The sequence below is a fragment of the Copadichromis virginalis genome, linkage group LG1 (genome assembly GCF_057382275.1).
Source record: "Copadichromis virginalis isolate Kocher_CV1m ecotype Utaka linkage group LG1, C_Virginalis_male_GT1.1, whole genome shotgun sequence".
NCBI classification, from domain to species: domain Eukaryota; kingdom Metazoa; phylum Chordata; class Actinopteri; order Cichliformes; family Cichlidae; genus Copadichromis; species Copadichromis virginalis.
In genome coordinates, this window is record NC_140618.1 from 13,170,961 (window position 1) to 13,192,066 (window position 21,106).

General features: G+C 38.6%; 1 protein-coding gene across 3 annotated transcripts in view; it reads right to left on the reverse strand.

Moving 5' to 3' along the window:
• Window positions 1–223: 223 nt before the first annotated feature.
• Window positions 224–21,106, reverse strand: part of frmd5b (FERM domain containing 5b) — an 81,846-nt gene continuing 60,963 nt past the window's right edge. The window contains exons 2-15 of one of the 3 annotated variants that reach the window (XR_014918908.1): window positions 20,547–20,651; window positions 18,629–18,671; window positions 18,427–18,505; window positions 15,592–15,689; window positions 13,143–13,266; window positions 11,746–11,833; window positions 11,543–11,631; window positions 10,826–10,889; window positions 10,310–10,401; window positions 10,154–10,228; window positions 9,979–10,047; window positions 9,757–9,863; window positions 4,442–5,274; window positions 224–3,258 (exon numbers count right to left, since the gene is read on the reverse strand). Coding sequence is in view for 1 of the 3 variants with exons in the window: in XM_085451436.1 (XP_085307562.1) it covers window positions 4,682–5,274; window positions 9,757–9,863; window positions 9,979–10,047; window positions 10,154–10,228; window positions 10,310–10,401; window positions 10,826–10,889; window positions 11,543–11,631; window positions 11,746–11,833; window positions 13,143–13,266; window positions 15,592–15,689; window positions 18,427–18,505; window positions 18,629–18,671; window positions 20,547–20,651 (1,626 nt within the window). In the remaining 2 variants the exon portion in view is untranslated. Of the gene's footprint in view, window positions 5,275–9,756; window positions 9,864–9,978; window positions 10,048–10,153; window positions 10,229–10,309; window positions 10,402–10,825; window positions 10,890–11,542; window positions 11,632–11,745; window positions 11,834–13,142; window positions 13,267–15,591; window positions 15,690–18,426; window positions 18,506–18,628; window positions 18,672–20,546; window positions 20,652–21,106 lie in introns of all 3 variants that reach the window. The other 2 variants (XR_014918909.1, XM_085451436.1) reach the window with 2 other exon arrangements.

Here is a 21,106-nt window from a genome sequence, read left to right on the forward strand (position 1 = left end):
ACCAGTAGTGACAGCATCATTATCACCTGAAGCTGGTAAAATAAGGTGTGCATGTGTGAGAATGAGAGAGGATTGACCACACTTTACTGTTTTCAAGCAGGGATGCAATGAAAAACTCCACATGGTGCTGATCTGGGTTGCACTGTTCACTGAATTTCACACTAAATGCTTTTATTTACTGCTTCTGTGACTTCAGAATTGAACTTGTAGCCAGACTAGCTCCCAGTTGTCAAGAATAGATGATATTTATTCATAAATAGATTACACGAGTCCTCCTTCAGTGATTGGAAATAAGCAGTCTTGTTTGGAGGTAATAAATGCAGGACACATGCTTACAGAGACATTTCCATGTGCAGGGCCATGGTACAGGAAGGAAGCTTACAGTAAGGCCATGTCTGAGGCCTTGTTTACATCATTCATTAAACTGAAAACAAGAGTTGCTTATTAGTGGAACTTTTACCCCTTGGTCACCGTGCCAGTGAACTACATTGCACAAGGAAAGGTTCAGGCAGTTTAAAAATGCTACTAATGCTGTTTAAATTATTTAAAAATATACCTGTTTTCTTCCATTGGAAATCTTGACCATGCCGCCAGGTGTTAAGTTGTTTCTGCCAAGTAAACCTGTATGTGATACATTTATAAACTCAGTCAAAAATTAGTCTAAGATAGACAACCAAACACGATTTACATGAAAAGATTTTTTTGGAGAAGTTTCTGTATCGCAGAGAGCGGTCTACCACTGCTGGTACACGCATACATCTGCAAACCGTTTCACCTTTTGAGGGGATTTAAAACAGTTTGTGTGACTCAGACAAACATTTTGTAGTTTACGGTTATTACATCTGACATTTATTGCTCCGATTGCTTTAGTTGTAGATTTTTCGACATAAAGGTGAGTAAAAAGCTAAATGTTCTCCTTTACTAGCCGTAGTTTTCAATACACAATTGCCTCGCATCAATCAAAAACCACAGAACACCATTTAAATTAACCTCCTAAGACCCGAACTCTTTCGCATTTTTAATTTCGCTTTGCTATTTGGGCTGATTGGGACCCGATGAATGTAAAAACAAAGAATTACATGCTTTTTTTTTTTTTACCTCATTTTTGTTTCTGAGAAAAATGAGGTCCACATATTAGGACATTCACTTTAAATTTCGCTAGAACAGTGGCAGTATCGTGTCCTCGTATGTTGATATCAGACCCTTGTAGAGGAAAATTTAGTATTTTGTCTACACAACCCAAAATGTGATGTCCACATACGTGGACGCTGGGTCCTAGGAGGTTAAATAAGTCAAGTCTGAAAACAACCCCAAAATCTATTTTTGTGTTTTTGTTTTTTTAAATTAAAATATAAATATTTCATTAGATGCTTATGTTGTTCTCTAAACTTTGTGGTAAAAGGGGAAAACACTGGTGCTAATACTTCTGTTTTTTTCACTCTGGGTACAAAAATAAAACCAGCATTTAAAGCTCCACATTGAACGCTACAGCAACTCTCAAAGCAATCATTCTTGTGTTAACTTTGAATAAGATTTGAACACATCAACTTTCTAAATCACCTACAGGAACCTGCAAAACTGAAATCCTTTTTTGCATACATAATTCATGCTTAATTTTTTTTTTTTTTGTATGACATATGTCTATTCAGCATGTTGTACCATACCAGGTGCGATCCAAAAATTCTGCAACTCTGCCAAAAAAAAAAAAAAAACAGTGTATAAACCATACCTGATAGAAATTAGGTCACTTTGTTTGATAATTACATTAAGTTTGGGCGGTGAGATGTAATTTCATGCATTTATTTCTTACAATTTAAGTCCAAAGATATTGACAGATTTCTTTCATTTCTTACAGCAGCATTTCTTTATCATGCAGAAAAACTGAAACACATTGTTGAAATTTCACTTTCTTCTGATATTGAGATATCGCAGGGATTAAGGGTTAAGGTAAACTTCTTTACACGTGTGTGTGGTTGTGACAAATAATACTTTGAAATGAAAATGAGCAATGGCTATGTTTTTAGGGTTTGTTTTCTTTCATTGCCAATTATCAAAATAATAATTCAAATTCAAACTAATAATTAAAATAGACTTTTTTCAGTTTGAATAATTTGCCCAAACAGAGGTTGGACTCTAGGCTTTTACATGGAAGTAGTTTTTTAAAATTTTTATTTCTTGTTAACAAATTTCTAAACGTTTTAATACAATAAAAACATGGTATTAATGTTAAAAATACAAGGTTTATTTGATATATTTATATTCATATAAATCCCCAAGCATGTGGTATCAGTTATTAATGTTGATAATCCATAGCTAACAGGCTGTGTCATGTTCATCATAAGGTCTGAATATGTTTTGCAGCTCCACAGAGATATTTTATTAGGGGCAATAAAACCCTTCACAGGGATTGATTGAATTTCATTTTTAGAATCTATGAACTTTTCAGGGAGACAAAATTGGGAAGGCATGCATGGATCTCTGGCTGTTGCCACAGCTGAGGTGGTTTGCTTCAAATGTGCTTCCTTTAAAGCTTCAGGGCATTAAGGGACAACCCGGTGTCGACCCTGGGGGAATTATTCAGTGTGCAACTTCATGAAAAATAGACTGGTCAGCTCCTGAACTGTTGTGGCGCCTGCAGGTTTGAACACTGTTGACTGTTTGGTCTTTGAGTTGCGATTCTCATCTCCAGTGATGAAAGTCAACATGATGGTTGGGTGAAAACAGAAAGTTCATCTTAGCTCTCTGCGTGAGTTTGAGGTCCATGATGACATTGCCCACAGGTAAGTGCAAGTGGTCAGACACCACTTCCAGGGAGCATTCTCAAAATGTCAACAGCACTGAAAGACGTTCAGATGTGTGCAACATGTGACCTAAGCCAAGCTAATATCAGGTATGATTTTTTGCTTTTTTATGGGCAGAGCCACAAAATCTTTTGATTGCTCCTTGTATACACACAGCATCCTAAGCACTTGTAGGCTTGTTGAAAGGGCAAATACTTTTAGAGTGAAAACTGACCTCATAGTTTGAATTGATTCTGTTGCTCTGGGCTGTAAAGACACACTGTAGGCTAACCTGTGAAATACAAGAAATAAGGCCGGAGAAGGACAGCAGACTATTTTGCCATCTGTTGACACAAACTGACAGAAGTATGGGACAACAGCGGTTTCTTTGGTTGGTGTTGATGAAGGTTGCAGAACGACGTAAACATGACTTATCTTAGGCTCATTTGTGAGTGCAGGGCTGAAAACCATAGATCCACTGCAACAAAAACAAACGAAAAACAGCTTCAAGTACATTAAAAGTCACTGTGAGGAACTGTCAGTGCGTTAACAAGATGGTACAAAAATGATTTAAATATATTCAGCCATTACACATAAATGCATAACTTTTTTTAACAGAGCAGAGCTAAACAAAGGTGAAGGACAGTCACTCAACATGGGTCTTCAACTAAAAACAAACTCTTAACTATTTACTGTTGGAAAATTGCACTAATATTTGCACTTTACAAAGGTAAAACAAAGTCAAATTTCCCTTGATAGAAAGGATCTGCTTTTTTATATTAACAGTATTGCACATCAAGATGAACTACTCCTACAGATTGCAGTAGTCAAAGAACTGACCAGACACTTGACTACCATTATAGCGCTAGCTCACATAGTCCCATCACCTTTATAACTACTGTAAAAGTAACTACAGCAAAGTGACAACTGTTCCTCACGCACAGAAGTTCATTGTAGTTATTAGAGTTATTTGGCTGCTATTTCTTAAACAGTAAACCTATAAACTCCATTACTTATTTATATCCTTAAAAAGGCTTAATTTCTAGTCATTGGATGATGAAACTTTAACAGTTCCCTAGTGTCTGGACAAAAACTGTCAGCAGATGTTTGGCCGCTAATAAAGTCTTCTGTCAGGGCAGCACCATCACACACCCGTGTCACAAAGCTACTACAACTAGTCGTTTAGCAGTGTTTTTAAATTGAATGTTTCAGATCTGGGATTGTAAAGTACATCTGGAGAAATGTGTAACGTCTATTTGCATCTGCCTAAGAATCGTATAAAACTATAATATTTGCAAACACGTTTGACTCAGGACTCATCTACATTCAGTAATGCTTATTCGTCAATTTCACGCTTTCTCTAAGCCCACCACCTGAAAACAGCAGCCATAATAACATTTAATCACCATGAATATTGTTGATTTGATATAAAAAACTGATGATATAGTCTGCCCTCCATTTTTAAATCTTTTAAATGTCTTAAACTCTCAGTTGCACCCCAACACCTCAGATCGTTTTGTATTACAGTGATGATACAACATATAAATTAATAAAAAAATAAAGGCAACTATTATCTGTGGTTGAAGAAGAGAACTCAGGCATACTTGATACAGTTTTCAAATTAAACCCAGCTCCTGTGATTTTGTGAAAAAATAAAATACCTTGATGACCTGAATTTCTAAAGTAACATTTCCTTTCCTCGTAGTGATGGTCAAACGTAATAAACAAGGCTCTTCAGGGGACAGTACGTGGCTTGTGACAGGATTATTCCTGGGAGAAGCTTAGTTGAAATCAGGAACAGAGCCATCCATTTCTCTCCTCTTGCCTTCTCTTCTGACCTGTCTGTTATCTGTATCCAATTTCCATGAGCGCAGGCCTTTGTTGAGTCATTTGGTCTGTTTTCACTTTGCCTCACTAACAAGGAAACCTCCCATCCATCGTAACTTACAGGCGAACCAGCGCCGCAGAGGGCAGAAGTATTCAAAGTGGAACTGCTGGAATTCAGGTGTCTTGCGGATGTCTCTTAAGAAGGCAATGTCCAGGTCCGACTCTGTCAGCATGATGAGAAGCAGCAGCAGGGCGAACAGAAGTCCAATGGTAACCAGGAAGAGACGCAACACGCTCAGGATAAACTTGTTGAGCTCCTCTACCTCGCTAGATGTTGCGGGCCTCCTCTTGACCATACGTTGTTCTCTCCTGCTGTGCCCAAATTCTGTGGCCTGCCCCTCTTTCGATGTCCCTGCCTCTGACTCCTCCTCGTCAATGCTGCAGGGGGCACCATTGAGGTGACGAGCCAAAGGCATCTCCATTCCATGTTCTGCCACGGGTGTAGGCAGCACGCTGTCAGAGGGGCTGTAGTTCTCATCTGAGATGACTGCTGACGTGCTTGCCTCACTGCCATCTACCGTCTGGCTCCTTGAAGGCATGAAGGAGTCGCCATGCGAAACTGAGCGCACCGGTGTGGAGTGAGCACTGTCTCGAAGGGACTCCAAACCTGACACAAACAGCAGGGAAAGACAGGAGTTCATAAGATTCAATAACCGGAAGGAAGTTTGGTGCTCCTTGCACCACTTAAAAAAGGGATTTTGTCTTAGATGCGGGATCCAGGACAATAACGAACTTTCATCTAAAAAGCACTAAACACTCTCATTAATACAGAGAAGACCCCCCCCCCCCCCCCCATAATCAGACAACCCTCTATGAGCAAGCAGTTGGTGACAGGAAAAACTCCCATTTAACAGAAAGAAACCTCTGGCAGAACGGGCTCTGGGAGGGGCAGCCATCTGCTGTGACTGGTTGGGGCGTGAAGGGAGGGAGACAGGACAAAAGTGACACTGTGGAAGAAAACCAAAGACTAATAAAACTAATAATTAAATGCAGAGATTGTGTGAAAGCACAAAGAGAATGAAAACAGATGAGTGGAGAAGAGTGAAGAACTAAGGGAGAAGAAATACTCTTCTAACAGGCCCATTGCAGCATAACTAAAGAAGGATTAAGGGTCACCTGATCCAGCCCTAACTAAATTAAACAATATTATAAAAGGAAAGCTTTAACCCTAATCTTAAACATAGAGAGGTTGTCTGTCCCCAATGCGTGGATGTAGATGGATCCACATGTATTATTTGGCGCAGATTTTGTGCGAGACACCGTTCCAGATGCAATCCTCCTATTTATCCAGCCTGGAAAACAGCACTTAAGAGTACAGTAGGATTTGTGTCTCCCTCTGGTCTTGAACTATGGATCTTTCATGTGTGAACCACTACCCCATAAAATAGACTGTAGATTGCAAACCTACTTGATTGTTAAGTCATCATTTTGTATTGTTTTTCTCTTCTGAAAGCAGGCGGTATTAAAATACCTAGAATCGAGGACTGACTTACAGACTATCCATCATGTTGTTTTTGCAGGCTGATCTGGTAATATTGGAAATAACAGCTTTACACATGTAGGTGCCATTGCATTGGATAGGCAGTTTTTATAGGTATGCAGCAATTAATAGTTGCTCATGAATATCCACATAACTAGTAGATGCCTGGAAAAGACATGCTTATTATGTCTGAAAGTTATAGATATAAAAGTGGATATAAAGAACCTGTCCCTTATAGCACATAAAAGAGGAGGTCTAAAGGGAAATTACGTTCATTTGTTCCTTATTAATTAGTTCTGAAGCAAAGTTTCCACAAGCCTCTGGAGCTTGGCTTGCTGAGCTGCCAGAATATTCTGGTACATTTGTGCTTTCTTTAACACTGTGCTGACATCTCTTATGCTAATATAGTCATAAGGGAAGCTGGATTTCTTTTTAATGGCTAGCTTTTCACAACTTATGCAGAAGAAAATTAGCCTTCACATCATATAATCTATGTCCAAGGAAATACAAATGGCAACTGTAACCCCAAAGCAAGCATGCAACATAAAACCGATGTCTTCTAGGAACTTACTCAGTTCTCATATTCTCACAGCTGCTTTTTGGAGGTTCATCACAGTGCAAACTTTCTATCTATCACATTAGATTTTAGCAATAGGTCTTACAGTCACTTAATACTGTAATGTTTTGAAATATAACCACAAAAAAATCACTTTTAAAAATCAGGAAATCTATCACAAAATATCTCAATCCAACAAAACCAGCCTGATTTTTACCTGCACGATTGCCTGCTGGGCTGCAGCCATGTAACTGGAGTGGAACAGCTAGCCTGGAAGGAGCCCTGGACTCCTGTCTTAACCCAGGTCCAGAGCCTGAGTTTGAAGATCCCCCCGGTAGAGCGGGGAAAAGGGGAAGGACTCCCAGAGCCTTGCCCAAAAGCCTGGGTCCCAAAGACAGCACACGCACCTTCACATCCCGATAACAATGGTTGATCATACGCAGATGAACATTCACCTTGGTCTTGATGCGGATCAAACACTTCACCATGATTACACAACAGCAAAAGCACTATTTCCAATTGAGTTTCTACACGTTTTCAACTGCTATCCTTTCGCTTTCTAAATCTTAAAACGGCCTCTTTGTATTCTGCCTGTCTGCTGCCTGTCTTTGTCTCCAACTGAGACTGGTCTAGCTAAGCAGCACTACTCCCTTCTATGCAGTAAGCTCCCACATGCTGTTAGGCGGGCTGACAGCGGTAGATAAATAGAAAGACAGTCAGAGTGAAAGACAAGGCCCAGGAATGTGGTCCCCTTGTGCCACAGTTCACCTCGACCTCCCCTCCTGCTGTCGGCTGTGACACACACAGCATGGTCCCTGACAGCAGGAGCTTTTTTCAGGCTGAGATATCATTGCCAGTTGAAATACCAGTACAAATATAGCAACACGACAAAACACAGGGGGGGTTGCTTCCCTGCTGATACACTGGGGTGCAATGTCAGAGTCCAGGACAAGAACTAAGGCTGGTTTGATAAAATAAATTTTTTCTATTTGCTTTTCTTTTTTGCAGACAGGCTATGTTGTAAGTTTATTAGTGTGACTGAGGCCGATCGGCAAAGAGTAAACTTACTCTCAGTGGCAGCATTGGCAAAAGGTTAATAGCCTGTTGGAGGAAAGGCAGGATGGTAAGTGCCCTTTATAAACTGACAGGATGACTTTCTCATGTCAAAATAATACCTGAGGCCAGTTGCTGATGGGCACTGCAGTGTGTGCACTTTTCAGTAAAGCACACCCTTTAGAGAAAGAGTGAGATCTCACAAAAATACAGAGAAAGCGACTGACATTTGCAAGTAGGTAGGCTGTTAACATGGAAAAGCACTTAGATTGCGCTCTTTCTCCATGCAGGTATTCACAACTATGTCTGATAGTGTTATAAGGAATCTAAAAAAAATGCTGTGCCATTGCTGTGCAACCCAGATCAAATCACAGGATTAAGACAGTGATTTCTTATGTGCCCTGGGGGACTGATCCCCCAGGGCACACTATAAGGCAGACTGTGATATCTCTAAATTAACCAATAAAATAATTTTTTAAAAGATAATAAAAATCTATATTTTGAGGTAAGTGTAATGCCTCAACACCAGGGCCCAAGATTTAATGGAAATCAGCAATTTAGCTAAGAAGTTTAGGTAGCTACAGTAAGACCTGGCCTAACTGGGAAGACTTTATATGTTTAAACAAGAAAAAAAGCACAGTGGATAAAGTGTTTATATTAGTAAACTAAAGGAAAAGAAATGAACTAAAACTATCTGAGCTATAGCAACATATTTAATACCTCCTGTATTATCAGGATTTGAGCAACCAAATATGGCACACAGGTTCCTCTTAGAACTCTGATGGTTCTTATGGGATAGATTTATAGTGCACCTCAGATTAACCATCTAAAGCAACAGACAGTGCACAAGACAAGTGAAGAAGAGAATGCAGGTATGGTGGAGTGGGTGGAGACGAGTGTCAGGGGGTGACTTGTGTGAAGGATAGCAGCAAAAGTGAATGGGAAGGCTTACAAGATGGTACTGATATCTGCTATGATGTGTGGTTTGGAGATGGTAGCACTAACAAAAAAGACAGGAGGCAGAGCTGGACGTGGCAGAACTGAAGTTTCTTTGTTGGGAACAAAGAGAATGGACAAGATTAGAAATGAGTATACCAGAGGGACAGCTCAGATCAAGCGGCTTCGATTCAAAGTTAGGCAAGGCTGAGATGGTTTGGATGTGCAGGTACTTTGTTTAAGAGAGGAGATCTAGTGGATATATTGGACAAAGGGTGTTGAAAATGGAGCTGTCTGGCAGGAGAAGAGGAACACCACAGAAAAGATTCATGGATATAGTCAGGGAGGACGTGCAGAGGGCTGGTGTGACAGACGACGACCTGTGGATAGGGTGAAATAGAGGCAGATGCCCTCTAAAGTGAGCAGCCAGAAGAAGAATACTTTTATAGCGCCTTTCTCTTCAGTGTGAGCAATCATGTCACCTTCTACTAGAAGTCTCGTTTACCCAGTCACATGAACATTCATACAGTGCCTTTATCTATGTCTTAGTGTTTTATCTAACTTTCACAAGCACTCTCACACTCAAATGGATTCCTCAGGGTTCAGTATGGAGGAGCCGGGGATAACAACAGTGGACCTTCCAGTTTGTAGAAAACCCGCTCTACCATCACAGCCATCACTTACCTATAGATATTGTGACGCCATCGTGTTACCTAGCAACCAACAGTCTAAAATGATCCATGTGCAGTATTTGTGCACTTATAAAGCCCAATAATAGCACTTGTATTTCATAAAGTAACAATAGCAAATAATTTATATCCACAAAAATGATATATTATGATGTCAGCATGTTAATAGTAACCATCCACTAATGGACTAACATCACTAACCAAACAATGCTATAGTATGAGCATATACTAGGTAAAATTATTGGTTAAACAGCCCTCTTTTTGCACACTTGCAAATACATATATTGTTTGGCAGTTTGAGGACTGACTCCCATGACTTCCACCAACACAGTGAGAGCTTCAGCTACACTTTGCTCTTGTGTTTGTGCGGTTTACCTTCCATAATGGAAATGTGCACAGCTCTTCGTCGGGTCCTTGGCACACTCGTTAGACGAGGGCCATGAGTGATGGATGGACAGCTCCTACTAGGCACCATACCAGCCCTGTGAGAAAACACATGTATGCATAAAGCCCCAAACAAACACATTTGACAGTGCATTCAGAGCTTAATCAATTTGTTACATAATTTAATCAATGCATGATTGTTATGATTGTTACCTGTGGATCTCCGGGGGGTCTCTCTTAATTTTAGCACTTTGTTCCATTACTTCTTTTGCAACCTTTCCGCTAAAAAACAGATAAACGTGACCACTACGGCAAGCACTGAAAACTCCCAATTGTACTTAGTATTCCCATATCATGCTTTGCAATAAACATATTGTTCTGTTGATACCTGTATCTAAAGCGACTACCCTTGAAGAAGAGGTTACTACTGGACACAGTGCGGACTTGGCTTGACTTCTCCAGCCTGTGAGTGAAAAACCATAAATACAGTCATTAGCTTAAATGAAAAGATACCTATTCAGTTTTTGTATGTAATTTTACTCACTTGTAGAAGGCCTGATTCTCCACCCCACACTTCCAAAGATGCTTGCAGGCCTCTGGTGTAGGTGCAAAGTAAGTCAGTATGATCTTCTTATCCTGTAACCAGTCCACTATATTAACTCATATTTGTGATGAAAGCAACATTCTTTTTCATCTAAAGGCTTTACATTCTCATTCAAACCAAAGCCTACATTGAGTTTTAGAATATGAGAAGGTGTCTATACAGATATATTTAAAGGGCACTGTAACCAATCAGCCAAAGAAAACCCAAAAGAAATAATCCTTCTGATCTAAACATCAACCGCCTCTAACACAGTGTCTTTATTTTACTCTTTTGTCTGCTAAAACCTATGGGTAGCACACAATTTTGTCAAATCCTTCCTCATTTATTTCCGCATTAAGAATATAGTACAGTGGCTCCCCAGTGGCAGAGTCTCCATGCATAAAACATGGACGCACTCATTTAACTTCCTGAGCTCCACAGGCTAGAATAGGCAGTTTTAATAATGAATACACATACCTCCTTCTGATTTGCATATATATGGAACGTCTTTGCTTCAAACTTAAGTTTGGTCACCTCCTCCCTGAGGTTAAAATAAAGAAGACAAACCAAACAGAGTAACAAAGAAATCAGACCAGAAAGAATAGGGGAGAAAGTGAGCAAAAGAAAGGAGAGACATAAACCAAAAAAGGCTGTAAAATATTAAGAGCTGTAGGTAAATTAACAGGGCTAACAGTGATTCATTTCTGTGCAAGAGCTGCAAGAGCTCAAATGCTGATTTGGAAACAACAAAACAAGTCAGATGCTGTGAAAACCTCGAAGCTTTCTCTGCGGTCTTGCAAAGGTTACTGTTATCTTCTTGTATGGATAACTGGTTACTTTTTTCCTTTGGACTCTCTTGCATCACATTTCACAATATTTTAAAAATTGTACTGTACTTTGTGTGTTTTTTTCCAACAATGCGTGAAATTGTATCAAGTTTAGGATTTTATTTGTTCTTTTCTTTATTTAAAGCACTGAGGTCATTTTGAAGTGGAATGTAGCTGATATATTCATGGGCATAAAAGTTTAAAATAAGTTTAAAAGTTAAAGTCTTTTGATGCTTAATTCATATTTGAGCTTTTTCTGCAACTGATGGGGAGATTTTATTTAAAATAAAGTCACTGTCTTGCTAGTACAAACCTTTGATATGAATATGATTATCAAGTGAAGTTTCAACTCTTCATCTCTACTCACCATTTGAGGAAGTGAACCCTCCTGTTTCCTTGCAGCACAGTGAATCCAAAAGGGGTGAAAGCCAAAAAAGCCGGGTTCCCAGACACATCCTGACAGCACATCCGTGTTTTTGTAAAAACATGGATTTGAGTTAACATTTTAAATCACAATGACATTCAGTCATTCATGTTAGGGTTCACTTTACTGTAAATCTTAATGATAACCTTGCATGGATGTGGGTCGACCCCATATGTCTCCAACATCTGAGCCTTCTGAAGAAAGTTGAGCTCTGATGTTTCAGGAGTCTGACCTCTGAGAAAAAAGTTAAATAAATAAAGTCAACATACTGGGTTCTGTCACAACTCTTAATTCATGGAGACAGACTTATGTGAAGATTATCATTATCAAACTTGATAATGTGTAGCATCAGAAAGGTTTGGATGCTTTAATTTTCCTAAAGAAAAAGTCTCTAACCATCTACTTACTCTTTTAAATGTCTATAGCTACCAGGGTGTAAACTGTGCAGATCAAGGATACATAATTAAATCTGTTCACTGTGTGTAAAGAATCAAACAAAAGCTTACTTCAGTTTTTAGCCCTGCAGGTCAAACTTTAAAGCAGTGACTATAATGTTCTAACAGCTGTTGTACTGACCACAGGAATGAAAGGATTATAAATCAATCTGCTGTCTACATTTTCTTCTATTAATAATCCTTGATGAAACTAGTGTATGAGTCACATTAGCTCGGCTGGAGAACATACTGTAGCTCTTTGTTTTTGCTCAGGCAGTCTGAAATAAACTGAATTAACGTCATTATCCCTTTGCCACACTCAAGTTTCTTGTATCTTAGCAAATTACACTGTTATTCTTATGCAAAATGTTTTACGGACAACCTTTGACATTTAACTCCAGGGAATGTACTTAATTATGGGAAGGAAATGAGCAACAGAGGGCAGTATAGGATTGAATCTATACCCAGTGCCAGCGTCCTCCTGGGTTTTGTACATTGTATATACAGCAAGTATAAGTTACTGTGGAGCTGTTTATTTGATTAAATCCTCTTTTGCCCAGGAATACTATCTGCAAGGTTCATCTTCCAACATTGTACAGAACATTGTACAATGTACTCCTAGTCTCAACATCACTGAGCTGGTCTTAAATTATCCAGTCAGTCTAAATCCACAGAAGAACTACAATTTTTCCAAAATCTTAAAACAAATTACCAGCACAGTAAAAAAAAAATGTATTCATGTTTTTTTAAACATTCTTTAAAGGTTTTGTACCACATGACAGAAAAAACATCTAGGTACCTCTACATCACTGCTTTTAATTCACAATACCTGCTACATAATTAAAAGTTCAGAACTTTTTACAATATATAAGAAATTATGCTTGCCTATCTTGTCTTAATATCCTAAATGAGAATTCCAATGTTGCCGTATGTTGATCTAAAAGCATCCGCACTCATGTAAGTTAAATAAGAAGCTATATATTATATAGAATAGTTGATTGCATAGGTGCTCCAAGTCAGCTATGCTCTTGTGATGCCTGCACCTTGCCTCTGATAAAACTGAAGGAGACTACACAGGTATGCAGGCATCTGGACAGATGCCACCTTACATCAGCTCAGTTTTGTGGATCTCAGCAATCCGCCGCTCCAACTTCTCTGAGTGCTTCGGGAAGAACTGAAACTTGGAGCTGTAGCCCTCTGGATGTTTCCCAGGGTCATAGTCACCAATTTCAGCTGGAAAATTAAAAAGAAAGAAATAAAAGAAAAGGATGACTTTTTTAAATGATTTTATGTTTGGCTTTTTGCCTTGCCTTTAATTGATAGGTAAAGCTAAGTGTGAAACGATGACATACAGCAAAAGGCCAGAGTTGGAACTGGGACTGCTGAGGTAATAAATTAGATGGTGTATGTGCTACCAGCTGGCCCATGAGTCACTTTTTTGTGATGTAAGACCCTTCAACCAACTATGGGATAAAGAAATCGTAGCTAAATGCTATTGCTTGAACTTTCAAACAAACAACTGGACTAAATTATGTTCATCATACAGGGGTTGTTCTTATTAGCTCAGTTTAAAGATAAATTGTACAAGTTGAATAATCATGCACAGAGAGACAGTGTGTTCTCAGTATTAAGAGAATATTATCTCCGTCCTGCTGCCCAGCATATCTTTGAGCATGAAAATGTCACATAGAAAACAGTGAAAAATATTTTCACTTTGCCAATTTTGACATTAAAAGGTCTTTCCTTTTACTCAGAATTATTTCAGTTTATGTTGTGTTCAGCTACCAGTGACAATGTTTGACTTTCTCATTTATGTGGTTGGCCTTGACAGAAAAGAGTTTGCTGGGGTGCATGATACTGAAAGACATTTCTTTAAACTAATAGTAGTAAAAAGTAGTAAAAAGATTAAACTTAGATTATAATTTTTCAAGGTTAAAACATCTGCTCACGAATACACGAATCTTTATTCTGAATCAAAACTTTGACATTCAAACAAAGATCAACACAATGTAATATGTAAACATCAGTTTAGTGGAATTTATCAGAGTTGAAACCTTCAAATGTGTTATTTGTGTCTAAAGGATTGATGTGCAGCACGAGACAGCTATGGTAATTTACTTCAAATTAACATAGGTAGTAATTATTTAGCATAATTGGGCAAAAAGTCAATAACAAAATTTAAGCACACTGTAAAACGAGTGATTTGAGATGAGAATACTTTGCTCTTCCTCTTGGTTACTTCTTTCAAGTCTTGGAGAATATGACTCTTCTATACTGTAAAGGGGGACTCTGGCCAATTATAGGTCCTTTCAGAGAAATGGTGTCCCTATTGGCGATTACATGTCACCTCAGATGGTGAAAAGTGTGACTCAGTGGTGGAAAATCCTGGTGGAATAGCTCTCATTCCTGGCTTCACAGCCTTCACAGAGCCATCCCACCCCCACCGAAAAAAGAAGACAGACTTAATAAAAAGAGCATAAAAGACACTGTGACTGAAAAAATATTTAAAAAGCATGTAAATCTGCAAAGTTTCTCAGTTTCATCTGAGCTGTTGTTGTGTTTGGTTTGGTTAGGTTAAGAAAAGTAGATCCACCATAAAAATAGGTGCTATGATAACCAGGCTAATGACAGCTAACTTAATTACAGTGCCAGCTGCAAAAGATTGGGGAAGTTTTTTGCCCATGTGATAGTATCAGAGTTGTGATTGTCGTAACTGCTGAGATGTTTTCCAACTCACAAATAAACTGTATACATTGCATTAAGTGTATATTATATATATGTAATGTTTTTAAGCCCCCGCAGATGAACTCTCTTTATCTGGTGTATAAAAATACAATATTTCTAAAGACTGGTGTGGTTGAAACCACATTTGTATTGCAGCCACTCAAGGCTGCTGTTTCTTATTCAAACTGTTATTCTCCCTCTCAAGTGATTATTGCTAAATAATTAAAAGACACAGTTCACCCAAAAAAATTACATTTCTTTTCTGGCCTGTTATTCTGTTTATTCGTCTACATTATTTTAGTGTGAAATGCACAATTTTGTTAATGCATGCGTTCTAAGGCACACTGCGGTTTGTATTATTTACTGTAGGAACATAAAGAGACACAGAGGACATTTAGATTCAGGGAATGTCTGAGAGACAGAATCCTGGCAGCAGAGATGTTTGGTAGTGTGTGTGACAGGGAAACTGTTTCTTAATGCACCTCACCCCTCTGCATGTTGATGAGTCTAACACCCAGAGGAACCAGGAAGTCTTTTTGTCAGAACTCTCAGATTTGGTTTCAAAGCATGTAAACATCTTAAATTAAACTGATGATTTTTTTTTTTACATTGAGTTTATCTAAGTTGCTTTTCATACTGTTATTTAAAAAAAAAAAATTCAGTTCAGCATAAAAACAACAAACTCCGATTCCCTTTGCAAACAACAGTATGAACCCTATGAGTCTTCAGCTTTTAAACACACTCTGCTCACATGTTTGCACACAACCACACAGTGAAATATATGTTTACAGTATGATTAAACATACTCGTCTCAAAAAAGGTTGTTTGTCATACCTTGTAATATATAGGCAGCCAGCAAAGCTGCATCTGATGTCTTGCACAGGAGGCGGCCGTGGTAGAGATCCCTCTTAACCTGCAGGAAGACAAGATATCTGTGGAGTGGAACACAGAGAAACTGATTTGGGTCATTACTCATAGGACGTCTAGATGTTTACAATTTAAAATTAAAGTGCCTTTTGAGGCTGCGTATATAGTATATGGGAAGTCACTGTTAGAAGATGAAATTCTGAGAGTACCAAATAAGAGCTGAGGCTGACTTCTATAAAGTGTTTAGAGTGAAAGACATGATGACAGATTATGACACGAGTGTTTTAAGGCGACTTGAGATTGTATGTCTGTGTTTACTACGAATAAGCAACCTTGTAGACCACAACCACAGTAAAATGTAAAATACATAAATGTAACTTTTGAAACCTTATTAGAATACTCAGGCCTTTTTGTAGCCCATTTTTTAATTCACTTATAACACAATTTATGAGAAAAATGAGTCATCATCTTATGTCCAGGCTTCTAAAATGGACTGGTCATGCATTTAAGAAGGTGAAAATTTATTCTAATTTCACACAGAGCATGAGCATCCATCCATCCTCTGCTGCTTCAGCCTTTCCCAGCTTCTCTACATGTTCATGAAGAGCCTGAAGAGGGTGTGAGACAGAGCACACCCTGGACAGGTCTGGACCAGTCTGTCGCTGGAGTTTCGAGCTTATACATAATCATTTTGGGAATTGAGATTGATTTAAAATATGATTGCAGTTTCATGGACAAACCCTCTGGGTACAACTTCATCTTCTGGTCTCTTCTACAACATCCAAGAATTCCTGTCTGTCATTTTGCTCACCCTAAATTCATTTCATACGGCTGTGATTCTGCTTCTCTCCAAGCAGCAAAGCAATAAATAGCATAGAAGTATTAAGCATTGCTGGGAAAAAGTGTGGTTATTGAGCATTTTACATTACTGAGGTTATTACTTGTTGTCTTCAATGTGTGCAAGTTTCATACAAGGTTCATTTTTATGTAATTTCTACTGCCTTTGCCACCTCATTGCTCACAAAATCTTGCATGGTACCCAAGTTTCTTTTACAATACACAAAAGCAGGATTGCTGTGAAATAACTGGTATTATTTAGATATATTTTTGCTTATCCGCTATGCATTCATTTGTCTGTAAAAGCCTCTAGTCGGAACAGATGGATGAGGATGGAGGGGCTCTGCCTTGCCGGCGCGCTGGTCTATCAAAATGAGCTGGATTGTGAATAAGAGATTTCATTGCATGGCAACCAGTCGAGGGATGTGATTTACAGGGATCTGTGCACTTGGAAGCTCTCCGGCTCACGCCTCACAGCAGTTTGTTCAGCTGTCACAGATGCTGCACGCCATACAGTAGTGGCACAGAGCTTCATGACACCACGGCTTGCACAAAAGGAAACACTCAAATCCTCTCTGCACACAGGCCATTGTGCTGAACTCGGAGTACTCTTACAAATTGAAAAGCGTGGGTTTCTGCCCCTTCATAACCACTTGCCCATTTTAATACTGGACTTTAGATAATTTATAGGGTCATTTTGGCTCATTAATAAAGAGGCCAAGTTGAAACCCATTTTCAACGTTCCCATTAAAATTGCTATTATACTTTCCAGGGTTTTTTTTCCTTAAGCGAATAACAATTTACTGAAAAGGATTCCTTATTTAAAATCAAATAGGATTTCCTAAAAATCTCGTTTAAGTTGCAGTGGTATTATTCATTCTTCCATTTTGTAAAAGCCAGCTACAGAAGCATAAAAAGGCATTATCTGATTGGATTTTATGAGATAAGTAAGGGCAGAAGAAAAAGATGTCTTCCCCACCCCTTTTTGGTTCAATAAAAGTCTCTCTTTGCTGTGGAGACTTTTATTATTTTACATCTGCCATTTAAGTTTGATCTGTGTCAGCATTTCTTAGATTGTTGAGTGTAAGAAGCAAAAAGGTAGACATCTATACACATTTCCTGCTTTAAGTTGTGTTAAAAAGGAATATTCCACACACATATAATAATAATAATAATAATAATAATAATAATAATGTAAGCTAACTTGAAGCACAACAAAAGGAACTCAAGTTTGCCCTTCAGTATTTTCTAATGCCCTGAGCTCCAAATAAAACGAGGCTGACACTGCAGTTTTTTTTCATTGTGTGTCTGTAATTTGTTTTTTCTCTCTTTTCTATGAGCGTCATGATTGGCAGTCCCATTTCAGTGTAATGGCAGACGTCTTGACCCTATTCTGAAATTGCAAGTGACAGATCCCCGTGACCTGATAGAAGGAAATTTGCAAGTGAAAATGAGTCGCTCAGTTTTCTTGGTATGCATTAAATCCCCCTTTTTTCTTGCACATCTGGTTTTTATTTTAATTTTTTACGTTTGTTAACTATTTATTTTTTCTAGTTTTCCCAGTAGTCAATACAAATGGCTGCAGACAGTGTGACATTAGCATACTTGCTTGTTGTAATGAAGACATTTAAGTCATGTAGAAATGCAAAACATGACTGTGAAGAGATGTGAACTGGCAGGCAGTTGTAAAAACTGACACCTTACAGTCAAATATCATTTGTTGATGGCATATTTTATTACTGTGTGCACCTCTGCAATGTGTCATTTTGTTTGTATTCGCTCGATTACTGTGCAAAAAGTTCAACTGTTATCTGCAGATGAAAATTAGCTCTAAGCAAATTCAGGTATAAGACATAAAATTATCATATTTTAAACTTCAAAAGGTCTCCCATAGAAGAAGAATATGATATAAATTAACCCCACCTTTTCCCATGTGGAGCCGACTAAGCCATCTTAATGTCTTACCTGGTGATTTCCTCTTTCAGGGCAGCGGGGTCAGGTGGGTAAAACTTGACACGCAAACACATGGTGAATGGAGGCTGGGCTACAAACAGGAGATATATTTCTTTCAGGGGTTTTACTCTAATCAACTCTGGACATCTTGGAAAATGAATAAACCAAAAACAGTATCAACAAACTCATCAGGGATCTCAAACTAAATACTTACATTTCATTTGTTTGGCAATTGACTTTGTAAACTCCAACCAGTGCTGTAGGGAAGAGAAAGAGAAGTAAAGACCTGCACTTTTAACACTGATTCGATATCTGCCAAACTGTCAGTCTGGGGTCTGATTACTCAGCAGCTGAGCATGATGACTTAAAATCTATAGCTGGAAGGCACAGTAGAATTACTCCCATCGCCTCGCCTTCTGTTTGTTTAGACTCCCTCCAATACAGTCACCATGCAGAGAAAAGAAAGACATTTAGAAGATAATCAGGACAGTGCTGCTTTTCTGTTTATTTTGAGCACCAACCATCAAGATTCATTAGTGGTTTTAATCAGTGAGATAATTACAGTTTGACAATGGGGCACGGAAGTCAACACAGGGTAGCCAAAGATGCTATAAAGAAAGGGCGATTGGCTGAGGCAAGGTCGGTTAGTTTTCTGGGGCAATTTTTTTTGAAGATTTTTGTTCTCTACAAGATCTGCCTCCTTGAGATATCAACCTGGTAAATAATGCATGTGTAAAACGCAATGCTGAATAGCCCTCAAGGTATCTCCTATCTTTTCATTGTGTTGAGCTAGAGTTGAAAGATTTACACAAAGATCCAGCAGAAAGTCTTATCATGTCTGACTATCAAATGCAGTCATACATGATGGGAATGGTGATGTGAAATGCTGTACAACAAAGCATCGTTATTCCAGGTTTATTTCTGAATCATCCACTATCTCAGAGCCTATTGGATTGCACATTCTTAGCATTAAATAGCATATGTTTCGCTTATGACTTTGTGTATTTAGAGGCTGTAAAGTAACCGCCATCCAAAAATGGGTGGTTGTTGGATTACTGGTGGAGGCTGAAAAATGTAAAAATATCACCACTGAAGTAAAATACTGAAGTGACCTTTGAGAGTGTAAAAAGAACAAAGCTTTTTAGACCTTTTAAAGAATTTGTAATCTTATTTACAGTTAAAGGTTGAATAATTAAGGAGTCCTCAGTTCAAGCTCTGCAAATCTACCTATCACTGTATCATTTTTCCCTTTAATTCACATTCACTTCAGTCAAAGAGGTTGGCTTTTTGCCAGCTTTTATTATTAATCTGTAGATCTACCCATCTGTTCAGAATCCTTAAATAGACCCAAATGCTTTCTTATCCTTGCATCAGCTTCCCATTATTTTCTTCAGCGCTTTTAAGATTTATATTTGAATATGGTTATCCTTTAAATCCAGCGTAGCGAATGAATCTCAATGCTGTATAACCTTTTTGAGGCATAAAATGGATTTTTGAGGACAAGGACCCAGCTAACGTGTGCTCACAAATGATCTAAAAGGTGAACAAAACCTCAAATAATGTAAGAAACTTAACAAGAGATAATTATTGCTGGGAAATGTAGATATTAAAAGGTTGGGTTTTATTGACAGAGGGAAATTTTTTTAACTTGTTTTATTTTATTTTTCTATTTGATGGGTTTGTTATGAACAGGGGTGCATATAAGTGGTCCGCAGATTCGCATGCGCTGTCAAAATAAAAAACGCGCACCAGATAAGAAGTTGCAACGCGCGTTTGCGTACATACGATTTTCACGGCACATTCCGCACCACATCTCTGTGCGTTCATCATTTGTTTGAAGCCAGCTCACCTCCTGCAAACACTTTTCGAAGAATACGCGCTTCTTTTGCGGTTCGGGCTCCTTCTGACATTTCTTTGAAGGCGGAGGAGCATCAAAGCAATTGCTTAAAGGAGCTTGCTTCTTCGACATCTTTAAGAGTTCTAAACAAATGTCTGTCCTCCTCCAGAAAATCTTCTGTACACAAACGCGCGTTGCAACTTCTTATCTGGTGCGCGTCTTTTATTTTGACAGCGCATGAGCACCTGCCGACCACTTATGTGCACCCCTGGTTGTGAAGAAGATTCATACTTACTCTCTGCTTGTCTGGGTCAACATATCTGATGCCAAAGTAGTCTTTCTCCAGCAGGTTAAGATGGTGGCAGATGAGGTCAAACAAGTACTGTCCTTTGGCGTCCCGCTGAAAGAGACGTGACATGAGATAGTATTAGAAGATTCAACCAATGTGCCCATTACTGAGGGATATTAAAGTCAGAAGGGTAGGGGAAAGACATGACTGAACAGTCTCCATCCTCCCTCACAGTAGTTGCATACTGGGACACAGTTAATGAACCCCAAGCAGATCAATGTTGTTTACTGTGCACACAAACACGTGGAATCAAAATCTAGACTCCACATTACAGACAGAGCAGCAAACAGCATCATGCATTATAAAATGAAGAGGACATTTAAAGACATAATAATCGTGCCACATCGAGCTGATTTATTTCTGTCTCATCAGGAAGTCAATCTTTTTTTTTCTGTTCTTTTTGAGCCTCTGAAAAGTCAAAACGGCCACCAGAAAATGTTTTAATATTTTACTACCCTCAAGGGAGATATATGAAGGCTATCAAATATTCATATGGAGGCAGCAGC